At 34.8% G+C, this 23,871-nt stretch overlaps 1 protein-coding gene across 3 annotated transcripts in view; it reads right to left on the bottom strand.

The window, feature by feature from the left end:
• TBC1D19 (TBC1 domain family member 19) overlaps window positions 1-23,871 on the bottom strand; it is a 157,225-nt gene that overhangs the window by 76,832 nt on the left and 56,522 nt on the right. For all 3 annotated transcript variants that reach the window (XM_070372240.1, XM_070372239.1, XM_070372241.1), the window contains 5 exons: window positions 23,311-23,357; window positions 19,339-19,449; window positions 10,667-10,739; window positions 6,968-7,006; window positions 5,060-5,172 (listed from right to left, as the gene is read on the bottom strand). In XM_070372240.1, coding sequence (XP_070228341.1) covers window positions 5,060-5,172; window positions 6,968-7,006; window positions 10,667-10,739; window positions 19,339-19,449; window positions 23,311-23,357 — 383 coding nt within the window. The remainder of the gene's footprint in view (window positions 1-5,059; window positions 5,173-6,967; window positions 7,007-10,666; window positions 10,740-19,338; window positions 19,450-23,310; window positions 23,358-23,871) is intronic.

The following is a 23,871-nucleotide window of genomic DNA, read 5'->3' as shown; positions in this document are numbered from 1 at the left end:
GGTCCAAGTTGAACTCAACACCACCACCAATAAACTGGATATGATGGACACCTATACGCTACCTCATCCAACAGCAGCAAAACACACATGATTCTCAAGCTCACATGGCACATTCACCAAGACGGACCACATTCTGGGTCATAAAACATGGCTTTAACAAATTTAAAAGAATAGAAATCCTACAGTGTCTGCTCTCCGACCCACCGTGGAGTTAAACTAGAAACCAATAACGGAAAGATAACTGGAAAATATCCAAATACACGGAGATTAAACAACACACACATGGGTCAAAGAAGAAATTTCAAGAAAAATTTCAAAGTATTTTGAACTAAATGAAAAGGTAACATCAAAATTTGGGGAATGCAGTAAAAGCAATGCTTAGATGGAATGTATAGAATTAAATGCAGGCATATATTAGAAAACAAGAAAGACCTAAAATAAACAAACTAAGTTTCTACCTTAGGAAATTAGGAAAAGAAGAGCAAATTAAACTGAAAGTAAGCAGAGGAAGAGAAATGATAAGAATAGAGCATAAATAAATAAAATTGAAAATAGGAATCAATAGAGAAATAGCATTGGAACCAAAAGTTGGTTCATTGAAAAGATCAAGAGACAATGATGAGCCTCTAGCTAGGCTAATTAAGAAAAAAAGAGAAAGGACACAAATTACCCAAATCAGAAGTGAAAGATCCTTTGAACATTAAAAGGATAATGGAGGAATACTAGGAATACTTCCCTGCCCACAGATTTGATAACCTAGATGAAATGGATCAATTACTTGAATAAGATTTTGCTGAAAATTTGCTGAAATTCACACAAGAAGAAACAATGTGTATAGGCCTAGATTTGTTAAAGTAACTCATTTAATAATTAATAACCTTCCAAAACAGACAGTACAAAGCCCAGAGTGATTCACTGGTGAATTCTACCAAACATTTAAGGGAGAGATTCTGCCAGTCTTCTACAATCTCCTTCATAGGACAGAAGCAGAGGGAATACCTTTTAATTCATTCCATTACCCTAAAAGCAGACAAAGACATTATAAGAAAACAATTTATAAAATAAAACAATCACCAATAATAGAATATTTAAAGAGTACTTTGTATAAGCTCTGGCAAATAGACATTTAAGAGCAATAAATTATGATTATAAAGGCAATCTTTGAAAAGCAAAGTAGCCCAAATTTTTAGCATCAGACAATAATTTTAGTATATGTATCTATTTGGTCTTTTATTCAGACTTAGACTATCCATTTAACTAAAGAGAAGAAGAAAATATATACTTAAAAAATCAAAGAACTCACAAAGAGTCCTAAAATTTTATACTTAATTGTTCAGTAAGCATTTAGATGAGCCTATCATTTTTAGGTACTGTACAAGATACTGACATTAAGATGGTGAAGAAGAAAACAATTCCTGTCCCCAGGTACTCAATCTAGAAAGAATGTGAACTTGTTAGTTGCTTGGTCATGTCTGACAGGCAAAAATACTGGAGTGGGTTGCCATTTCCTTCTCCAGGGGATCTTCCTGACCGAAGGATTGAACTTGGGTCTCCCACACTGCAGGAAGATTCTTTATCATCTGAGCCACCAAGGAAGCCCCAATCTAGAAAGGGAGTCAGACAAATAAAGTAAGAAGTATGATATATGTTTCTTTGACTTGAGTCCTTGCTCCTGCCCTGGTTATGGCAGGAGGGAAAAGAAGGAAGTATCTAACAGTAGCAGAGATGGAGTCGGGAGAAGGCACGGTAGAGGAAAGGTGAGGAAGCTTTCTCAGGAAAGGTGATGGAATAAGCTGCACATGAGAGAAGAGCAGAGTATCCAACAAGAGAAAAGTCTGAGACTTTTTTTTTTTTTTCAGGGAGAGAACAGAATGGTAGAGAGACAATTCAACATTTCTTGGATGACCATAAATGCATTGAGGTGAAGATTATGCCTTTTCTTTTAGACATCATGAGTCTGATATACTTTTGGATCATGTGTTAAGAGTTCTGTAGGAAACTGGAAATAAAAGTTTTAGAGTTAAGACAATGATTGATTGAAAACAGAGTTGGAGCCATTACAGAAAGAAATGATTGGTGAATCAGTCTAAGGAAAATGTGCAGAATGAAAAGAAGATCAAAACTGAATTCTGAAAAACACAATCACTTGAGGGTTGTACGGGAACCCAAATGCAGACTTGAAAAAAAAAAACAAAAAAGAGGGAAATAACTAAAAAAAAGGATGAACTAAATTAAAGACCAAGAATATTTCAAGGACAGAGTAGATAATAGTATCAAATGCAGTAAAATGCAAAGACTAAAATGCGTCCACTGTTCTTGACATCTTTAGCTAGGACAGTTATCGTTATTTGGTAGAACGTATACCAGAATAAGGTAGATTGAGTGATTATGGGATTAAGAAAGTAGGAGCATTCAGCATAGAATTTTCTTTCACATGATTTAGATATAAAAGTAGAAAGTTCACAGGTTTCATGGAAAGAATTTGGATAAGTTCTTTCTGATGACTTATGTTTTCTCTGGTTAAGAGAAAGTAATATCTTTTACTAAGATTGTGAAAAGCAGCGGTTGAGGAGAGTGAAGGACAGAAACAGACAGTGGGAAGACTAGGTAAGTGTGACCAGAAAGATCTAGGATGATCAGGCATTGCTGGAGATCTTTAGGTCAGGCTGTGGAGAACCTTGTTGTGAAATCACTAAAGGAAATCTTAAATGTTAATACTCATCTTGACTATTTTATCAGTAAGTAAGAACTTAGAGCAAAGTAAAAGAAAATTTTCTATATTCTTTTAATTAGCAAACTGAAATTAAGCAAAAATTTAAATATGCATGTTTGCTAAATATGGATATTTGATCCAGAAATCTATAGAAAATATATAAAGACAACGCTTTTAAGCTTATCACATATTTTCTTAAAAAGAGAAAAAAATCAAAGTTAAATAATGTTCTAATAAAAGTATTAAATAAACTAACTGCTAGGAACTCAAAGCATTAAATACCAAGTCTTTCTAAGAAGGTAAGATTTTTAAAACAGGTTTATGGGTGTGAAATTTGAAATATTCTGTTTATGTATCTCCTTAACTATGATACATTTGCATGTGTACCTTATTTTAAGTGACTGAAAAGTAATTGAACAAAACATTCTGATAAAGAATTCTTTGTAAGAAGTATTCTCCCTCCTCTAATATACCACCTAAACAATTATTTTGGAGTTGCTATAGTGTGTGCAGGTCACACTTTTACAGTGAATATAAAAGTGTAAGGTATAGAAAGTGTTTTATTCAATAAAATCAAGATTGCCTTTCTGATATGAATTTCTATTTACAGATCTGTCATTTTGAGTACAGAAAATCAAGATCATTATTAACTCCAGAATGCAAGTGTAAAAACAGCTGTTGAACATTATAACAATCATTATTTTGGATTACTACTTTTATTCTACAGTGATATTTCTGGAAAAATTCTAAATCTATTTTTGAAATGGAAGTAGTTCCTCTGCAGAGACAGGACTTGTTAACTTAGCTGCTGGTCGATGAAGTTGGTAGGTGATCTAACTCTGATCTACACAGTCAGATCAGAACAAGAATTACTACCTCTTTTACAAGAGCTGATGCACTAAAAAAAGGCCCAAAGTACACTCTAAACTGTTTTGTCAACTGTTACTTTTAAAGTGTCACCTCAAAAGATCAGCAGTATCATTTGGTTTAAAATTGCTCTAAAATAAAGCACAAAGCTTATTCTTTCAAAAAGGAAGCAAGTGATTTTTGATAGTGCTGTTTACAGAGGGAGATTTAAAACACATATATATGCATGCACATACACACACATAAGCACACATACATAATTTGCGAAGGCCAGAGGTATAGCTTTTATAATACTTATGTTAGTGCTTGATTTTCTTAAAAACAGCATTATTATAAATTATGATGTATGATTAATATTATATAACTAATTTATTAATAATTATCACTATTATATGTAATTTTAATATATGTGTATAATTAGATATGTATATAGTTATAATATATGTGCCTAAATTATTACATATTATAAATTATGATTAATTTACAGTTATATGCAATATATAATTATTACTGCTACCATCAGTGGTGGCCTGTTACATCAGGTACTGGGTTAATAAAAGACTTACATTTTATTTAATTCTCATAACCACTCTATGATATAAAAATTATTACCCATATTTAAGCATAGGTAACTTGAGGCTTGAAGAAATTTTTCTCACTCAGCAACTTATTTCAAATAAGTTGGGGGAGCTAGGAGTTGAAACTAGGTCATATGATTTCAAAGAAAACCCATGTTTTTAACCACTGTCTAGTGAACTATTAGTTTGCTATAACTATTAGTTTGCTATTTATTAAAATATTTAAATCAATGATTTGTAGATCAATGGGCTTAAGCAAAAAAAAATTTCTCTAAAATATTTCAAAAAGAATGTGTTACATATTTTTTCTTTATTGAATCTATTACCTGTCTGTTGGTGATTTCTCTTCATTTTCATTTTATTTCCTAAAATAAAATGTTCTTATACTTAGAAAAATAACATTCCCACATAAAATGTCAATTTTTAGAACTATAAAAATGGTGCATATTTTCAAAGTAACTGTAGGGACAAAGTACTCATTCACATACACTGAGCAGTCTGTCTTTATTTCACCCTGTTCTAATCCCCAGTTCCACCACACATCCTCACTGACCTACACTGGTAGACTCCACTTATTACAATTGTATGGAATTGGCCAAAAAGCTCACTGGATTTTTCTACAAGATCTTTACAGAAAAACCTTAATGAACTTTCTGGCCAACCCTACACTTACTGTTTGGGTATAGGTTCACACTATCCAATTAATTATTAATAATAAAAACATATATATTAAATACATAGTGATTAAATTATGTATTAATCTTATCTTAGAACTCTAAACTACAGTGAATTTGAAAATTAAAAAGGGGATACATATAAGACTAAGAAAACATATTTCTGTTTTGAAACACGGGTCTTTGAAGAATAAATATCAAATTTGGCTCATCCTTCTTTTTCTTACCTCAGGGTGACTGGAGATATTCAAAATGAGAGCCCATAGTTCAGCTCTCAGGGCTGTGGGACTTCCTTGTCTGATATACTGTTGAGCAGCAGCACTATCTTGTTCTGTTAAAACTGTTAAAAGTATATTAGAATCTCATTAGAAAATGTGTAATGTAAGAAATACATTGAAATCTTTACAATTATTTTTAGGAAGCTAACATTTCATCTTTGTATCTTACATAATTAAAACATATCTTGGCAATCTTCTTTTACTCTCTGATTTTTGATGTGGTCTTATTTACAGTCCTGTATGTTTTAAGCCTTAGGCTCCTCCACCTCCTACCTTATCTGAAAGTTTTTTTACTGTAAGTACCTTGAATTCCTGTGCTTTAACTATAGTTTCATGGATCTGCCACTAATGATGCATATATATAATAAATTTTGGATTTGAAGATCACATCAAATCATACCTACAGAAACCATAAATTTCTTAAGCATATTCTACTCAGTCATGAATGTTCTAGTATTTGGAAGTAGTATGCTATCTGAAGTATTACGACTAAGAATTCTACAAATGTAGATATCCATTCTATTAGATGATCTTTTAACTATCTGCCAAAATCAACAGAAGAAGTGAAGAAGTGAAGATGCTCAGTCGTGTCCGACTCTTTGCAACCCCATTGACTGTAGCCTACCAGGCTTCTCTGTCTATGGGATTTTCCAGGCAAGAGTACCAGAGTGGGTTGCCATTTCCTTCTCCAGGACAATGAACAGAAAAGAGGAATTTTTTAAGAACTGAAAACACAAAGGATCCAATAACATTTTAAGGCTCCAAATTATTCAGAAGTGGTCAAGTTCTCAAAATTAATATATTATCCTTTTGTTTTAATTTTTATTTTAAAGAAAATATTAACTATTAAATCTAGAAATTAAGTCCCCTTCCAAAACAAATAAAACCGAAATATAAAAAAGTAAAAACAAAAGAAGAAATACTAGACATCTGCTAATACTTGTCTAACAGTACTGTTTTCTTATATTCTTAAAAGAAAAAGGAAAAAACCTTACACTAAATGAAAATGAGAAGACCAAAAGAAACAAAGGGACCCTTTGAAATAAAAAGATGAAACATATCCTTTAACTTGCAATTATATTTAATGTAAATATCAAATCATATAAATACAGTCCTCTAGATTCTGAAAATTGAACTAAGGAGATTAGACCATGATAATATAACTGTCAGAAGGTTCATTCTGACACAAAGACTTATCTGCACTTCATATTTCAAAGACTGAACTGGCTTTATATAAACAAGGAAAAGAATCTTCAAAAGATGGGGAAAATTTATCCTCCAGAATGCTGACAGCTGCTCAGTTATTAAGTCCTGCCACTGTGAACAGTCACCAGGAAGCGTGGCAGTCATCACTTTCTCCTGATGCAGGAGCATATTCCTATTAACGTTAATGAGAAGGGTGTGGGCATATCAAAGAGAGAACCTGACTCTGATTTTAAAATGAAATTCCACTGTTGAATGGATTAAGCTAATACCCTTGAGAAATGTGTAGCTGCATTTATCTTTTGTTTTTTAGTGAATCATCTGTGTACTTCTTTATCTGCTGTTTATTGATAAAGCCAAAGTGATGCATTTCCCCTCTTTATAAAGATTCCTATTGTTTTATCTACATTGTTAATTATGATTCCTTTTTAGGTCTTTAGCTTTTCAGGGATTAAATTTCAGATGAGGGCATATGATGCAGACATTTACTTAAAACTGTCTCATTTTTAGAAGTTAAAATAAGTTTAATCAAAAGCTTATCTTTTTCTCAAGAGGAGGAGATGTATACTAAATAGCTGATTCGTGTTATTTCACAGCAGAAACCAACACATTGTAAAGCAATTATCTTCCAATTAAAATGTTTAAAAAGCTTACCTTTTTGCCCAATACGTACATGCTCATTTTCAAAAAGCTCTAAAAATGATAAAATAACATTTTTAGACACAAATATAATCAGCCACATTTAGAATAATATTATGTGTATTTTTCTAGTATTGATGCTTCTAATTATTTTCAAAGCTGGAATAGCTCTACAGGAAACTATAAGAATATACGTAGAAAAGTCTTTTTTCTAAGTTGTTTGAAGTTTATAGAAATTAAAAGAAAATTAAGTATATTTAATCAGAAAAAAAATTGATAAACTAACTTCCTTTGTTAAAATAGTATAAAATACCTTCTCATAACACAAGTTTCTGTCAATTCATCTTTAATTTTTTTCCCCTAAAAACAAAACTTATTGACAGCTTCATTTGCAAACCCCTACTTCCACTCTAAACTAGCATGAAAGCATACCTAATAAAAGCGTTAATACTATATGGGTAATCCCACTATAAAAATGCCATTTTAAAAGGTTATATGGGGAAAAAAAAATTTTGCTTTTAAAGTACCAATCATAATAGAAAAAAAACAAAACTCCTAAACTTGGTCATATTCAACCCAAGAAACTTCTGTTCATCAAAGACATCACTGAGAGTGAAAAGGTGAGTCACAGAGTGGGAGAATATATTTGCAATATGTATCTATCCAGTGAAGGTCTTGTACTTAGAACACAGAAAGCACTCCCAGTATGTCAACTTAAAAAAGACAACTATCCAATGCAAATATGCAGAAGATGTGAACAGGTTCTTTACAAAAGAGGTAATCCAAAGGACCGATAAACGTATGAGAAAATGCTCAACCATGTTAGTTATCAGAGAAATGAAATTAAAACCATTATGAAATACACAACCACCACAATGGCTAAATGCAAAGGAAATGGAGCAAATAAGCTTCTCATACAAAGGTGGTAGGAGTGTAAATCAGTCCAACCACCTTGGAAAACCATTTGGCGACACCTACGAACACTGAACGTATGCACACCCTACAACAGTTAGCAGCATTACTCTCACTATGAATCCTAACGTCTGCCTATATGTACCAGGAGACTTACACAAGAATACTCACAGCAGCACTACTGTAATACAGTCAGCCCTCCAAATCTGTAGGTTCCACATCTGTGGATTCAACCAACCTCAGACTGAAATATTTTTAAAAAATTCTAGAAAATTCCAAAAAACAAATCTTGAATTTGCTGTGTGCTAAGTTCTAAAAAGCAAAACTTGAATTCATGTGAATGAACTGACGTTGGCATACCCTGCTGTAGTCTCCCACCATGTCATGGATTCATGCTGCTTGCCAAGGAAAGCTATAAGGTCAGTAAAAATGAACCAAGCATTTGCAAAATAAAGCAGAAAGAAGCTGAAGTATTAGTGCTGCCCCTACAATTGCAAAAATGGTCTCTGGTTCATGGTAAAATGCTTACAAAGGTATTAAGTGTGTGGCTGGAGGACATGTCACAGAAGCATATTCCTGTTGACAGCAAGATGAGGTGTGAAAAAGCACTTAGCCTCTGTGAGCACCACTATGAGGGGATGAGGAGAATGGAGTCTGAAGCTCACAAGGGATGGCTGGCTAGCTTTGTGAAGTGCTGCAACCACAAGAACTTAGAGATCATGGGAGAATCAGCATTGGCTAATGCAGAGACAGCTTCAGCGTTCCCAGAAGAGCTCAAAAAACTTACAGAAGAGATAGGCTATCTTCCAGAGCAGATCTTCAATTGTAATGAAGTGGGCATGGTCTGGAAGGAGATGCCCAATAACACCTATTTCCATAAGAATGTAAAGCAAGTCCCAGGGTTCACGACCTGGAAAAATCACCTTATTCTGGTGCTGTGTGGTAATGCAGCAGGTCATGTGATCAAGCCAGGCTTCATCTACTGAGCAAGCAATCCCCAGGCCCACAAGAACAAAAACAAAAATTGCCGGCCCATGTTCTGGCAATACGAGAAGGTTTGGGTGAAGGCCATTTTGTTCTTGGAGAGGTTCCACCAGTGCTTCATTCCTGATAGTAAAGGGATGAAGAGAAGGGGCTGCCATTTCAAGGTCCTCCTCTTAGCTGAGAATGCTCCTGGTCAACCCCAATCTCTCTGCTTCACCAACGAGAATGTGGAAGGCTGCTCCTGTTTCCTAACTCTCTGTCACCGCTGCAGCAGTCCATCCAGGTGACTTACATCCACCTCACTTGCAAAAGGTTCCCCGCTGCCCTTGATGCTAACCCTGCCTGCAGTAGCAGCAGCAGCAGCCGCCTCAGTAGCGATTTATGAAAGAGCTTCACAATTGCAGATGCAAGTTTGCCCACTGCAGAGGCTGTAGATGCCCTAAAGCCTGATGCATGCTGGAGGCCATTCTGGAATGAAGCAATCAGTGACTTGGGGACTTCCCCAATATTGATGCGGAAATCAAGAATACTTTGAATGTTTCAAGGAAAGTTTGGTAGGGGAGATTTCTCTGACATAACTAACTGATGACAATGTTGAGGGCCACACAGAAGAGCATAGAGAAACCCTTACCAAAAAGGAACTTGAAGATATGCTGAAATCCTATAAACACACAAGGATGGTGATGATGATGATGACGTAGAGATTTAGTGGAGGCAGAGTCGTCAATCTAGACACTTGAAAAATTTGCAGCAGTTTTTCAAATATGATTAGAGACAGAGAACATGTGTGTATGTGGAAGTGGGGATGGAGGTGGCAGAAGGGGGAAGGACAGAATGAGGAGGCAAGAGATGAGATTTGAATAGTAAAAACAGTGGTTATCTTTGACACAGGGGATCAAGATTGAAAGGGGGTAGGAAAGGACTTCATTTTATTGATCTGGGTGGTAATTTAATAAGAGTGTCCAATTATAAAAATTTATTGAGCCATTCTCTTAGGACACATGTACTTTCCTATATGCATTATACAGTAAAAAAGGTTTTAAAATGATAATAAAACATAGCTACATCTAGAGTTGTTTTATATATAAAACACATATAACACATAGTATATGCTCAATAACTGTTTTTTATTATTATTATTAGCAACAATAATAAGTGGCCAACTTCCTTATCTTACAGTGGAAGAAACAAGTCCCAAAATACAAAGTGACTTTTCCAAGTCACACAAGTAGCCAGTGGCAGAGGAAAAGACAAGAGCAGCCCCATGGCTCCTGTCTATGATAATTAGTACAATAATATAGACCTTCCACATTTTAAGTCAATTTTTACTTCCTGTTTATTATGATTAAATATTAATCCAGTCTTTTATGAAAATATTGGCATTTAGGCACAAGAAAAGAGATGTTGGGGAAATGTTCTAGATGAAAACACACCAAGTTTAAAACCTGTGTTTGTTTATACAAGATAGAATGTCAGTGTTCATTTAACTTGGTGATATGAAAAATAATAAAGATGGTGACGGCAAATAAAGGGAGCCATGAGTGCTGCCAATGAAAATGTTACCAACAAAATGACTTGTGTATGTCCTAGGGGTTTTCAAAGTTGTTTTAAAGACCCTCAAGTAAAAAGACAATATCTAGTTGAAGGCTAATAAATATACAAGATTCTATACAATAATTAATAGTAACCAAGGAGAGGCACAAAGCATGTTAGTTGACAGATATTAAAAAGTTACTAGATTAATTTGGAAATGACAAGATAAACCTTAACCTAACTCTCATTTTCATTTATTATATGCCATATGGGAGAAATACTAACCAGGAGGCACTTGTGTAGAGTCATCTATACCCAGCTGTCCTGTAGTTAAGCCAAGTTCTACAAAGAATTCTTTCTGAAAAATAACACACAGAATTACCATACATCTCAGACTTTTCTACACGTTATTTAAAAGATAATCTTCACCTAGACATCAACTTAAATGAAAATCACAATGTAAAATAAATCTTTGCTTCATTCAAATATCTAAAAAAGAAAACGATATTATTGAACCTTTAAATAGTAATGCTTTACTCCAAAATTTTCCCTTTTCAGATAACAAACTAGTCAGTAAAAGTAAAGACTAATTATTCTTTTGAGTAAAGAACTAATAACATTCAAATCTTTCTTTAAACATACATATACAAATAGCACATGCAGTACCTATAAATTTTATTTTCTAAATTCATTGTCTAAAATTACCAATATAATTCTGTATCTGTGCTTTGTATGGTACTGTATTTCACTCAGCTCTTAATCAAATAAACACTGCAAATATCCAAAACAACTTAAATTAATTTTTAAGTAAAATTAGACTATCAAGTGCTCTGCTAAAATAAGAATAAATTAGATTTATTCTCCAGACTTCCTCTACTTATCTACTAATGCCTAAGGAAAGTAACCCTGTTTGTCTGTTTTTTTAAATACATAAGAACCTCATAGTATTCACATTATTTTTATTCCCTAAGTAATTAAATATTTCTATTAATACTTGCCTCAGTCTTTTGTCATTATTCTAATTGCTAAAACCAAACTTCCTTCTTCTTTAAAAATGGAATTAGTTTTAATCCTTCATAATTATCTATGATTATTTAAATTAGTGATTTGTGTCCCTCATAAAACAGTTATTCAGCATAACATATATTTTATTTTTTATAGATTTTAAATAAGTGTCATTATATTTCAATCTTTTAACTAAAAACTTGATTTTTATCTATATCTTAAAAAAGCACTGCAACTTATGTTACCAATTTTGGTAACTAAAGAGATAAAAATTTACTGCTTTGGACTATTTTTTATTCTATATCAGTAGTGTAAGTGTTAGTCACTCAGTCATGTCTGACTCTGTGACCCTATGGACAATAGCCTGCCAGGCTCCTCTGTCCATGGAATTCTCCAGGCAAGAATACTGGAGTGGGTAAACATTCCCTTCTCCAGGGGATCTTCCTGACCCAGGGATTAAACCTGGGTCTCCTGCATTGCAGGCAGATTCTTTACTGTCTGAGCCACCAGGGAAACCCTGGGCCCTAATCTCAGATTTTCTTCTTTATAAACATGTATTACCTTTTCTGCAACCTCTATCAAAGCATATAATTACATAGTATTGAAATTATCTTTTTACTGTCCGTTTCCTCACTAGCCTGAAGCTCTTGGAAGATAGTCCTATCTCTTACACACATTTGCACCTCCAATACTTAGCGCAGTGCTTAGTGACATATAACAAGGGGGAGTTAATAAATAGTGAACCACTCTACTGAGCTCTAGTTCCAACCTGCTGCCTGTACCTGACTGAACAGGAATTAGTGTGCAACTTCTCTTTAGAGTTAATACATTTTGGTTTCAAGAAATTCCCTTTCGGCAAGATAGAGGTACAGGATTAAGAGATATAAACTACTGCATATAAAGTAAATAAGCTACAAGAATATATTGTACAACACAGGGAATATAGTCAATATTTTATAACTATAAATGAAGTATATCACCTTTAAAAATTGTGAATCAACACGTTGTACACCTGAAACTTATGTAATATTGTACATCAACTATACCTCAAAAAAAATCCTTTTTAATATGCATGAGTCTGCATAACACTGTGAGCTAGGTTTGAGGGCCATCTATTACAGGATCATATAAGACTCACTGAGTCTCACCAAGTTCAGTACTCACACAGACAGACCAGGGTTACAGATAAACCATGCACTCTGGAGGTAGAACCATTATCAGCAGCCACATGATTCAGGAAATGGGGACAACCATCCCTAATGCCTGGAGACATTAAGTATGGTCACAGTTTTTTGAAAATCGGTCACAGGATTCTGATTCTCCAATAGCTAAGAATTTATCTACACCAGCTCCAGGTCCCCTCAGACAGACAGAAGGCATAATTAGTCCCACTTACAACATGTAAAGCTGAGCACCGAAGAATTGATGCTTTTGAACTGTGGTGTTGGAGAAGACTCTTGAGAGTCCCTTGGATTGCAAGGAGATCCAACCAGTCCATTCTGAAGGAGATCAGCCCTGGGATTTCTTGGGAAGGAATGATGCTAAAGCTGAAACTCCAGTACTTTGGCAACCTCATGTGAAGAGTTGACTCACTGGAAAAAACTCTGATGCTGGGACGGATTGGGGGCAGGAGGAGAAGGGGATGACAGAGGATGAAATGGCTGGATGGCATCACCGACTCAGTGGATGTGAGTCTGGGTGAACTCCGGGAGTTGGTGATGGACAGGGAGGCCTGGCGTGCTGCGATTCATGGGGTCGCAAAGAGTCGGACACGACTGAGTGAATGAACTGAACTGAAACCTTTTCATAAATCATCATTTCCTGCTTCTTTACCTAGCAAACGCCCTCAAACTATTTCAAATGTCAGTACCTCTGAGAAGACCTTCTACACTTCATGAGAAGAATCTGCCACTTCCTCTTCTATACAGCCATATCACTTTGTATAAACCTCTCCTAAGAGGACTTCTAACATCTTTTAAAATAATGTCTTAAAAATAGTTTTTTATGACAGTTATAGTACTAATGCTTAACATTTACTGCTTACTATGTTTCAAGGACCGCTTATATGCTTTATATTTATATATTAATTTCTTAAGGCTGCCATTTTAAAAAGTACCACTAATTGCTGCTGCTGCTGCTAAGTCGCTTCAGTCGTGTGTGACTCTGTGCGACCCCATAGATGGTAGCCCACCAGGCTCCCCCGTCCCTGGGATTCTCCAGGCAAGAACACTGGAATGGGTTGCCATTTCCTTCTCCAATGCATGAAAGTGAAAAGTGAAAATGAAGTTGCTCAGTCATGTCCGACTCTTAGCGACCCCATGGACTGCAGCCCACCACGCTCCTCCGTCCATGGGATTTTCCAGGCAAGAGTACTGGAGTGGGGTGCCATTGCCTTGGCTAGCTTTAAAAAACAGAAGGGTGCTTCCCTGGTGGCTCAGACAGTAAGCGTCTGCCTGCAATGCAGGAGACCCAGGTTAGATTCCTGGGTCAGGTAGATCCCCTGGAAAAGGAAATGGCAACCCATTCCAGTATTCTTGCCTAGAAAATCCCATGGACAGAGGAGCCTGGCAGGCTACAGTCCATGGGGTCACAAAGAGTTGGACACGACTGAGCAACTTCACTTTCACTTTAAACAATAGAAACTCCCAGTTTCTCACAGTTCTGGAGGCTATTAGTTCAAAATGTTAACAAGATCATGCTTTCCCTGAAGGGTCCAGGAAAGAATCTGTTCCATGTCTTTCTCTTAGCTTCTGGTGTTGCTGACAATTGCTGGTGTTCCCTGGCTTATACATGCAACACTCCAATCTCTTCCTGTCATACTACATTCTCCTTGTGAGTCTCTCTTCTCCTCTTCTTTTAAGGACACCAGTCATGTTGGATTTTGAGCTCACCCTACTCCAGTAAGACATCATCTTGATTTCATTGCACCTGCAAGGGTCTTATTTTAAATGAAGTCACATTTACAGGTATTGGAGGTCAGGATTCAACATAACTTTTGGGGGGGCCACAAGTCAACCCATAACATATCTTAAGATATTGATCAATACTTTTATGAGATACTATTATCCATATATTGAACAAGAAAACTAAAGCTCAAGGTTAAGAAAACCTGCCCAAGGTCACACAATCAGTGAGTGGTACAGCAAGAGGTTAAACCAGGTTAGTTGGCTTCAGAATCTTAATTATCTAACCACCATGCTATGCTATCTTTACATACATTAAACATAAGTCAAATCAGCTAAAAGACTTAACAACAACCATAACAAAACATTAGTTTCCTATTTATGCACTCCTCTTCAACACACAAATACACACAATCACAATTATTCCACTACGCAGGAACAACCACTTTCAGCATTTTCCCTGGTATTCATATCCATATTTTGGAAATCCTCTGGTGGTCCAAGGGTTAGGAATCCACTCTCTCACTGCCAAGAGCCTGGGTTCAATCCCTGGCTGGGCAACTAAGATCCCAATAAACCATGCAGCATGGCCAAAAAGCAAACAAACACACATCCATATTTCAAGTAACAGGTACATTCTGCTATTCTAAATTTAGCAGTTTCAAATAACTATTAAATCTGTTAGTGATAAATGTGGATTTTTAGCTCAGTACATTCTCTTTTCCTCCTTCTATCATTCCAATATATGTATATATCAATGCTTAATTACATCTATATTAAGAGTTTGTTGTTGTTATTATTATTTAAATATTACTCACTGCTGAGGAATGTAGTATGCTATAAATATGTTTCCTTTCTTGTACTTTTTTCCATACAGTTCATAATTAAACCACTTTTTCACTTATGCATTTTCTCTACTTACCTCTCCCTCCTCCCTTCTGCATGTGGTTAGCACGTCATCAGGTCATCTATATTTTTGGGGTTTTTCTTGCAAGTTCTCATCATGGAACCCTACAACCTCCTGCTCCAATATGGATTGCTCTGCTCTGGTCCTGTTGCACAGACAGGCCTGGAAATTCTCTTCACTGGCATTCTGGAACTTATTCTACTCTTAGGTTGGAAATCCCATTTCCTAGATCCTCTATTTCACCCTTTTTGTTTATGATCTTGTTATAGAGCATTTCTACCAATAGGTCCATGAATTAGAATATTTTAGGTCATGTACATCTGAAAACAGATACTTCAACTTCACATTTGATTGGTGGTTATATACAGAATTCTAGGCTTGAACTCATTTAGATTTTTAAAGGCTTTACTTAAAAATCCTCTGGCTTCCAGTCTTCCTGCTGAGAAGTCAGATGCCACTCTGATGCCTGAAACATTATATATACTCTGTTCTTCCATAAAAAGTTTTTAGTCTTCTCCTTTTCAGGTGCCTTGCTATGGGTCTTCTTTCATTCATAGAACTGGGTACTGGGTAGGTCTTGTCATAATGAAGATTCCTGTCTTTCAGTTCTTGAATTTTTTTAACTCCTTGGCTTCTGTATTCTCTTTCTGGAACTCCTACTGGCCAGGTGTCAGCCCATCTGGACTGACCATCTAATTAAACAAATCTTTTCCCATTTATTTTTCATCTCATTGGCTTTTTGCTTTTACACTGTCTTCTGATAGAGATTTCCTGGGCTTTCTACTGATTTTTTTTGTACACCATATTTTTTGTTTCCCTAACTCTACCCATTTTTTTTGCACATCATATTTTTGATTCCTAAAAGCTCTTTTTCACTTTCTAATGTCTTGTTTTGTTATTCTAATGAAATTCTGTTCCTGTTTCATGAGTAATATCTTCTCTCTGAGAATATTAATGTTTCCTTTAAGTCTTCTATTGGGAAGATACAGTTAACAAAAGGTTAACCTCTTTGTCCACGTGAAGACTACTTTGTATTTACCTTCTCTCAGCACTGTTGCCCTGAAAATGTACTGGATTATGAAAAAAAAATTGTGGAGAGGAAAGCCAGCTACATAACCAGCAATATAATTTACTGGAAAAAAAAAATGACACTTGACTGTTACATTTCATCTGAAATGAAGGACTGTAAGTGGACTAAAGAACCTATTGGAAAACACAGGCCTTAGCTACCTGGTGTGCCTCTTGAGAGGACTTGGAAACTGTGCTCATGTGCATTACAAGAAACAGTTCCCATTGCGCGTGAGATTTTCCTATGCTGTACCTACATAACCTTGTTACTTCCATGTGCAAGCATTCCTTGTAGGGGCTAGGAAGTAGCAGCTGGTAGCTGTAAGGACTTCCAATGAAGATCTACATGATATATTGACATGCCATGTTTTCTGTTCTGTATCTCTCTACAAATCTAATTGAGCCTTATACCAGGTTTTGGCCTATTGTATCCTGCAAGTGTAGACGTAAATTCAAACCTGAGGTAACTATATTGGTGGTCATAATAATTACTCATTTCCTAAATTGGCTATTTCTTCTTCCTTATTTTTCTCTGCAGGGTCTGTTTTAGTTTTGAGCTGTGCTTTTCAAATTGTAAAATTTCAAATATCTGGAGAGCCTAGGCTGGTCAGTCATATTTCGGATTGAGGCAATGAACAATTGACTGGAATCTCTGTCTTTGAGGCCTGGGCAGAGTATGATGGGCTTTAGTCTGAAAAATTTATTTATAGACAGCCAGCTTTCACTTTCTTTCTTTTGGTCAACCTTCACTTAATTCTTCTGTTTTCAATACAATGCTTCATTCCTATTCAGCTCTACATTTGAGGTCTCTGAGTTCATGGCCTCTCTGCAATGATTATATACACCTCTGGTCTCCTGTTGGGGAGGAGGAGTCGCCAGAAAATGAAGGATGGGACAAGCCTGGGGGTCTAAACCCTTTTATACAATCTCTATGTCTCCTCAATGTCTTCTATCACATGTGGTATCTCCAATTCCTCATTCTTTGCAAAGTTCCAGGGAGAAAATCATCTGGTTTCTTGTATCAGTCAGAGTCCAGTCAAGAAATAGAAACCATATCACAAGTGTGAACAGGGAAAAACAGAATTAACAAGTGCAGAAAGCAACTATGGCTTCTAGGCTGAAGGAGAGTGAACCAAGGAAGGAAGAACTCAGGAAAGGTCCCCCATGTCCTCAAGACTGAAATTCAGACTTTTAAGGAGAGGGTGTGCCTGCCCCAGGAACATGCAGACCAGAGGTGAAGAACAATCTTGCCAGTGAGTACAGGCTGGAGCTGGTTGACTAAGGGCTGCCAAATTGAATACTACTGGGTCTTCTGTTTGCTGCTCTGCTGGCTTCTGTACATGGAAAGTCCCTTTATCCTACTATGGTCTTGCAATGTCTCTCCAGAAACCACTACTGACAAAGCCTAATGTCAAGCTAGTTGGCAAAAAGGAAATGTTTACAAGGTCCAGCTCCAGTATAATAAAACAGGATTTAAAAAAAAAAAGGTAGGTTTACAAACCACAAATGGTCAGAATGGTCATCATCAAAAAGTCTATAAATAATAAATGCTGGAGAGGGTGTGGAGAAAAGGGAACTCTGCTACACTGTTGGTAGGAATGTAATTTGGTGCAGCCACTATGGAAAACAGTATGGAAGTTCCTTAAAAAACTAAAAATAAACTCATGATATGATCTAGCAATCCCACTCTTGTGCATATTATCAAGAAAAGACAAAAACTCTAAATCAAATCATAGCAGCACAATTTATAACAACCAAGACATGGAAGCAACCTAAGCGTGCATCAACAGATGAATGTATAAAGAAGATGTGGTATACAGATGCACAAAGGAATATTACTTGGCCATGAAAAAGAACAAAATATTGCCATTTACAGCAACATGGATGGATCTAGAGATTATCATACTAAGTGAAATCAGTCAGACAGACAAATACTGTATCACTTATATGTAGAATCTCAAAAAATAAAACAAATGAACTTCCTTACAAAACAGAAATAGACTCACAGACATGGAAAACAAACTTACAGTTACAAAAGGGAGAAAGAGAGAGGTAGGGATAAATTAGGAGTATGTGATTAACATATATGCACTACTATATATAAAATAGATAAATAACAGGATTTACTATATAGTACTGGGAACTATATTCAATATCTTGTAATAACCTATAATGGAAAAGAATCTGAAAAACAGTATGTGTGTGTATCTGTGTGTAGTAACTAAATCACTTTGCTGTACACCTAAAACTAATACAATATTGTAAAGCAACCATAGTTCAGTTTTTTTAAAAGGTAGATTTGGAGCTGAAAGGTAATAAATTGATTACCATCACACTTCTCATCCATACCTCCCACCTTTCAGAAGCAATAAGGCTTGACCTTCTTCTTCACGTCTGAGTCATTCCTCATTCTCCCATCAGTTCTCTATGTTAATACTTTAAAATTTAGTTGTTTCTTAGTTTCACCAAAGACAATATTTACATTTCTGTGCTCCTTACTATTTTGGGGTAATTAACAAAAGAAAGACTGGTGGTAATTTCTTAACTTCTTTGTAAGGAAATCTCTCCACTTTACTACAATTATTCTATTTTAAAACTAATTTCCTTACCAAAATGTGACAATCTGCAGAGCAAAGATAGTCTTTAACTCATCTTATGTTCTTTTATCTCCCTCAGTGTCTTCCATATTAGGAGCTTAAAGAAAGGTTGGTTGAAATAAATGAATGTATATTCCTTAAAATTTTTAAATAAAATTCACAATTTGTTTCAATCAGTTTTATAGCTACACATCAGGCACTGAAATCCCAATAAGAGGTCTTATAAGTCTATGCTGTTTATTAAAATAAGAATTAAGCAAAAGCATTTATAGGTCAATGAAAACTCACCTTTAATCCTACTAGCAAAGCAACTCACTCTCTATAGAACATATTTACAATAAAAAAGAAATTTTTCACTTTATTCATTTATTTAGTGAGCAGATTGTCCTACTACTTTAAATATATGTTGAACTAAAATATTTTTCCAATGGTTACCCTCTAAAATATATTAATTTATTTTGAACTACCTATACTTACCAATTCAGGGATGTCTTTTACTTTGAGAGGAACTTGGATTAAACCCAAATGAGTCCTGAAACTAAGAGAATCACCATTTTCATAATTTGGGTTGCGAAGATTAATTAATACCTTTAAAAACAAATCCAACGAAATTGGTTAGTTTCTTTATACAAAATTCACACTTATAAAATTGGCAGTGATATTCTTAGTATATCACAAAATTAAAAATTATTTGGGTTATGCTTATACTTTAATCACATTCTGAACACTATAAAATTGAGTTAAAATGTTGAAATACCATAAACATGTTTTCAATTTAATATTCCAACAGATGACCTATCAAATACTAAAAAGTTAAAATTTCAGTTATAAAGAAAAACTTTTTGATGTTACGAAAAAATAAAAATTGTTTGCATATAATATTTTACAAGGAAAACTGACAGAAAAATTTAAACTGCTTGATTTCAGTATTTGCCAGGGAAAAACTTCAGAACCAACTCTAACACTTTTAAAAATAGATGCTGAAAAGTTTCTAGAAAGACAGTGGAATAACATCATATGGTATTGCTTCTAAATCAAATCCAAAGGTAAAAAAAAACTTTTTCAGAAGCCAAACTAACAAGAAATATTTTTCAAAATTAAAAATCTTGGATATTTGCATATCCTTTAATCTAGGAATATCACTCCTGTGAGTATGATTATGGAAATAATTAAAACTGCTTGCAGAGATAGTGCAAAAAAAAAAAGGTAAAGGAAGTGTTGTTTATAACAGAAAAATATTATGCATTTAATATTTTAAGACATTCAATATTAGACATTTAAGATGTTTAAGACTACTTAAACATTACGGTAGAGGAAATTACCTATACAAATTATGTTTTATGTACATAAAATATAGTTTAATATGCCACGATTAATAAATACCACAATGTTTATTAAATTAAAAATTACAGTAGTGTTTATTGCTGTATGATGATATTATAAGTAATTTTTGTTTTAAATTTTCTTCTTATATGTGTTTTCTTATTTTTCTAACAACATGTATTTTAGGGAGAAAATAATAATAATTTCCAAAAATATTTTTAAACTGCAACTCTGAAGGGAAAGAAACCAAGAATTCAGTGAAGAAGATTATAATGACAGAAACACCAGCATATCTGAAGTAGGCATTAATAACCTGATAACTAATGGCTGACAAAATTAAATATATCACAAGTGCAAAAGAGTTGCCTAAAATTTCAAACACTAAATCGAAGCTAAAAATATCAAAGGAATTTATTTAAAAAAAATGTTTTAGCAAAGAACCAACAGTGTTAAATATAGACTAATATAGCACAATACAATTTTAGTCTAATTATGCAAATAAGGGATCACAGTGCATGGAAAACTTAAAAACATAGAATTGAAAAGAAAAACTATGAATACATGGGCAATAGAAAAGAAAAAAATATTAGAAAAGCAGAAACGATAAGGAAGTGATTATAGAAAACTTTTCTTGAGCTAAAGAAGAATCTCAGTATGACTAATAAAAGAATCAATTCAGCAATAGTCCTTAAGTAAACAGAGTGCTATGATTATTAAGAAGAAAACATAAAGTTAATTATATAAGAATTATATGAAATTTAAGTGCTAGGAAAGGGATGAGTTTGAGAGAAATCTTTAATAATCTAAGAGAAATAACACTAGCAGTATAAAGGCAGTTTCAAACCAAAGTAACTTCTCTTTTAAGTTAAAAGGAGACTGTTTATAATTCTAAAAGGCTCGAAATGATTTCTAACAATGCTGGCAAACTTGTATCTGAGAAAACAGGTTCAGAAAAAAAAATGCAAAAGATTAAATCATTCATTTACTCATTCACTCAACACTTATTTACTGAGCAACTATGTGGTAAGCACTGTTACACCTGTTTGAGAGAGAGTAGTTTAGGACAGGATCTACTTGCAGCTGGTTTGTGGTAGCTCCTATCTTAGCTTCAGGGACATCTAGCAGTGACCCTGGGCCAAAATGGGATGAAATGCACTAACTAGTCATTTATAATGTGCTACTTAATGTCCCCTGGAGGCATTCCATATCAATTTATTTACTGTTTATTGAAAATGTATAGATTGATAGTTTGCACCTGAATTACCAGTAGGGTATAAAAGACTCATTAGAAAGCTTGTGCTGTAACTTGTATCTTGCACGTACCTTGGTGATTCATAACCCAAAGGCAAAGTGCATCCTGTGTAACTGAGAAAGGGCTGCAAAGTGCATCCTGTGTTACTGAGAAAGGAGCTGGGACTGGAAATTTCTATTTCTTTGTATTTGCATGTGCTTTCTTTCTCTTGCTGAAAGAAAGCTTTATGTGGGTGTATCCTTGTGGCTGAAATCTTGTATGTCTTCTCACTTATCTGATTTGGCTCTGTGTGACTGTTGCAGCGGGGAACAAAGCTTCCATGTTACAGAATAAAGGCGGCAATAGGCAAAATAGAAAATCAGTATGTTTTATGATGCTAAAGGTTATGGAGAAAAACAAAGCAGAAAAGGGTTATAAGGAGTTCCAAGAGGTGAGCCAGGGAAGGATTTGGTGAGAAGGCAACATTTTTTTGTGTGTGTATATGTTTAAATTTTTCCCATGAATGTTCTTTTTTAAATTGAAATACAGTTGACATACAATATTGTGTGAGTTTCAGACTGTACTAAAAGTGATTTGACATTTGCATACATTATAAAATTATCACCACAATAAGTCTGTATCTCTCCAAAGTTATTACAATACTATTGACCATATTGTTTATGCTGAGAATATGACATTTAAGCAAAGATATAAGGGAATGTGAGGGAATGGACACACAAGTATCTCGGGGAAAAGCAATGCAGGCAGAGAAAACAAGGAGCAAAGACCCTCAAATGGGAGAAAGCCAGGAGAAAGTAAGCAAGCTAAAGCAGCTGGAGTAGAAAAATCAGGAGGAAAAGTAATGGGAGATGAACTCAGAGAGGTGATGGGTATCAGATCAAATAGGGTGTTTTAGGCCACTGTCATGACTTTGGGTTTTAAGTAGAATGAGATAAGAAGCCACTGGATACCAGAAGAGTGGCTTCTTCAGAATAGTATTTACAAGGCTTCCTCTAGAAACTCTGCTAAAAATAAATTCTAGGTGGGGAAGTGTAGAAGCAGTAAGAGCAATTAAGAGGCCTATGAAATAGTCCAGACAAGAGATGGCAGCTTGGATCAGCAACTTAGGAATGGCAGTGATGAGAAGTGAATGCATTCTGGACATACTTCAAACGTAAAGCTGAAAGGATTTCCTGGTGGATTACATATAAGGTACAAGAGAAAAAAATGGAATTAAAGATGAGTGAATTAAAATAATTAGTGAGTTCTAACTGCCTACTAAAGAGTTCCTCTTCAATGTCAATACCCTCTCAAACTTAATTAAGTGCATCATCTTCACTAATGGACCTGTGTCTCTTTCTGTATTCTGTATCTTAAGTTAACTCTGCCTAGTTATCCAACCTAGACACTTAAAGGTCATCTTTATCTTTTCTTTTTCTCATACTCCCTAGATCTAATAAATTCCCAAATCTTTTTAAAAATCTGTTAAATTCTCATCTTGTTAAATTCAAGTCTGTTGATGTCTTTCCATTTTGAATGCTGTTCTCTTAGTTCAAACCTTTATCATGCCTTGTCTGAACTGTTACAACAGGGAGAAAAAGAAAAAAGAAAAAGATTCACTGAGCACCTATTGTGCTAGCCAGCAGGCTACATGATTTATAGTCGCTAATTTTTAATCAAATCTTCTTGATGTACTTCCCTCTAATCTTTCCACACTACCATGTATTTTCCCAGAGCAATTTCCAAACACAAATCTGATAAGGTTATTCCATTGCTTTCATGGCTCTGGGGCTTCTTATATGGTGATTCTTCTGCCTGGAGATGTTTTTTAATATCATCATTTCTTTTGCATTTTTACCTCATTAATATACATATATTTAACCAACAGAACCTACCTCAAGAAAATCCTTAGGTGCATAAACAGGTCTGAAAAGGCTTAAATCTAGAATTAATAAGACAGATTAAAGTAGAATTTCGGTTACAATATACAAATCCTTAATAATAATAAATTATAACGGTTCTTTCATATTGTTATGCAGCTAGGTTAATTCAAACATTTGCAGAATATCAATTATTTGTCATACACTGTGTTAAGCACTGTACTAACAAAAACAGAAAGTCCCTTCCCTTGATAGTCTAAATAGCATATTCTAGAAGAAATTGAAGAGTCCTCTCTTCCATAAATTTGTAATGGAGCATTTGTAATTGAATTGGAAAACAATGTCAATATCATATGAAAGTTCTACATGAGAATTCTCAAAGTACTTAGAACACAAACAATAAATTCTCAGTGAATCTGTAGTTGTACTGAACTGCTCTCCCTTTTGAACTTTCTATAATACACTGCTTCCTTTGTGCATGCATGCTTAAATGCGACTCCCCACTCAGGGATCGAACCTGCATCTCCTACATTGCAGGAGAACTCTTTACCACTGAACCACTGCGGAAGCCTCAGG

The sequence above is a fragment of the Bos mutus genome, chromosome 6 (assembly GCF_027580195.1).
Source record: "Bos mutus isolate GX-2022 chromosome 6, NWIPB_WYAK_1.1, whole genome shotgun sequence".
In the NCBI taxonomy this organism is placed as follows: domain Eukaryota; kingdom Metazoa; phylum Chordata; class Mammalia; order Artiodactyla; family Bovidae; genus Bos; species Bos mutus.
Note: the sequence above shows the minus strand (reverse complement) of the source record. Positions and strands in the feature narration are given on the sequence as shown.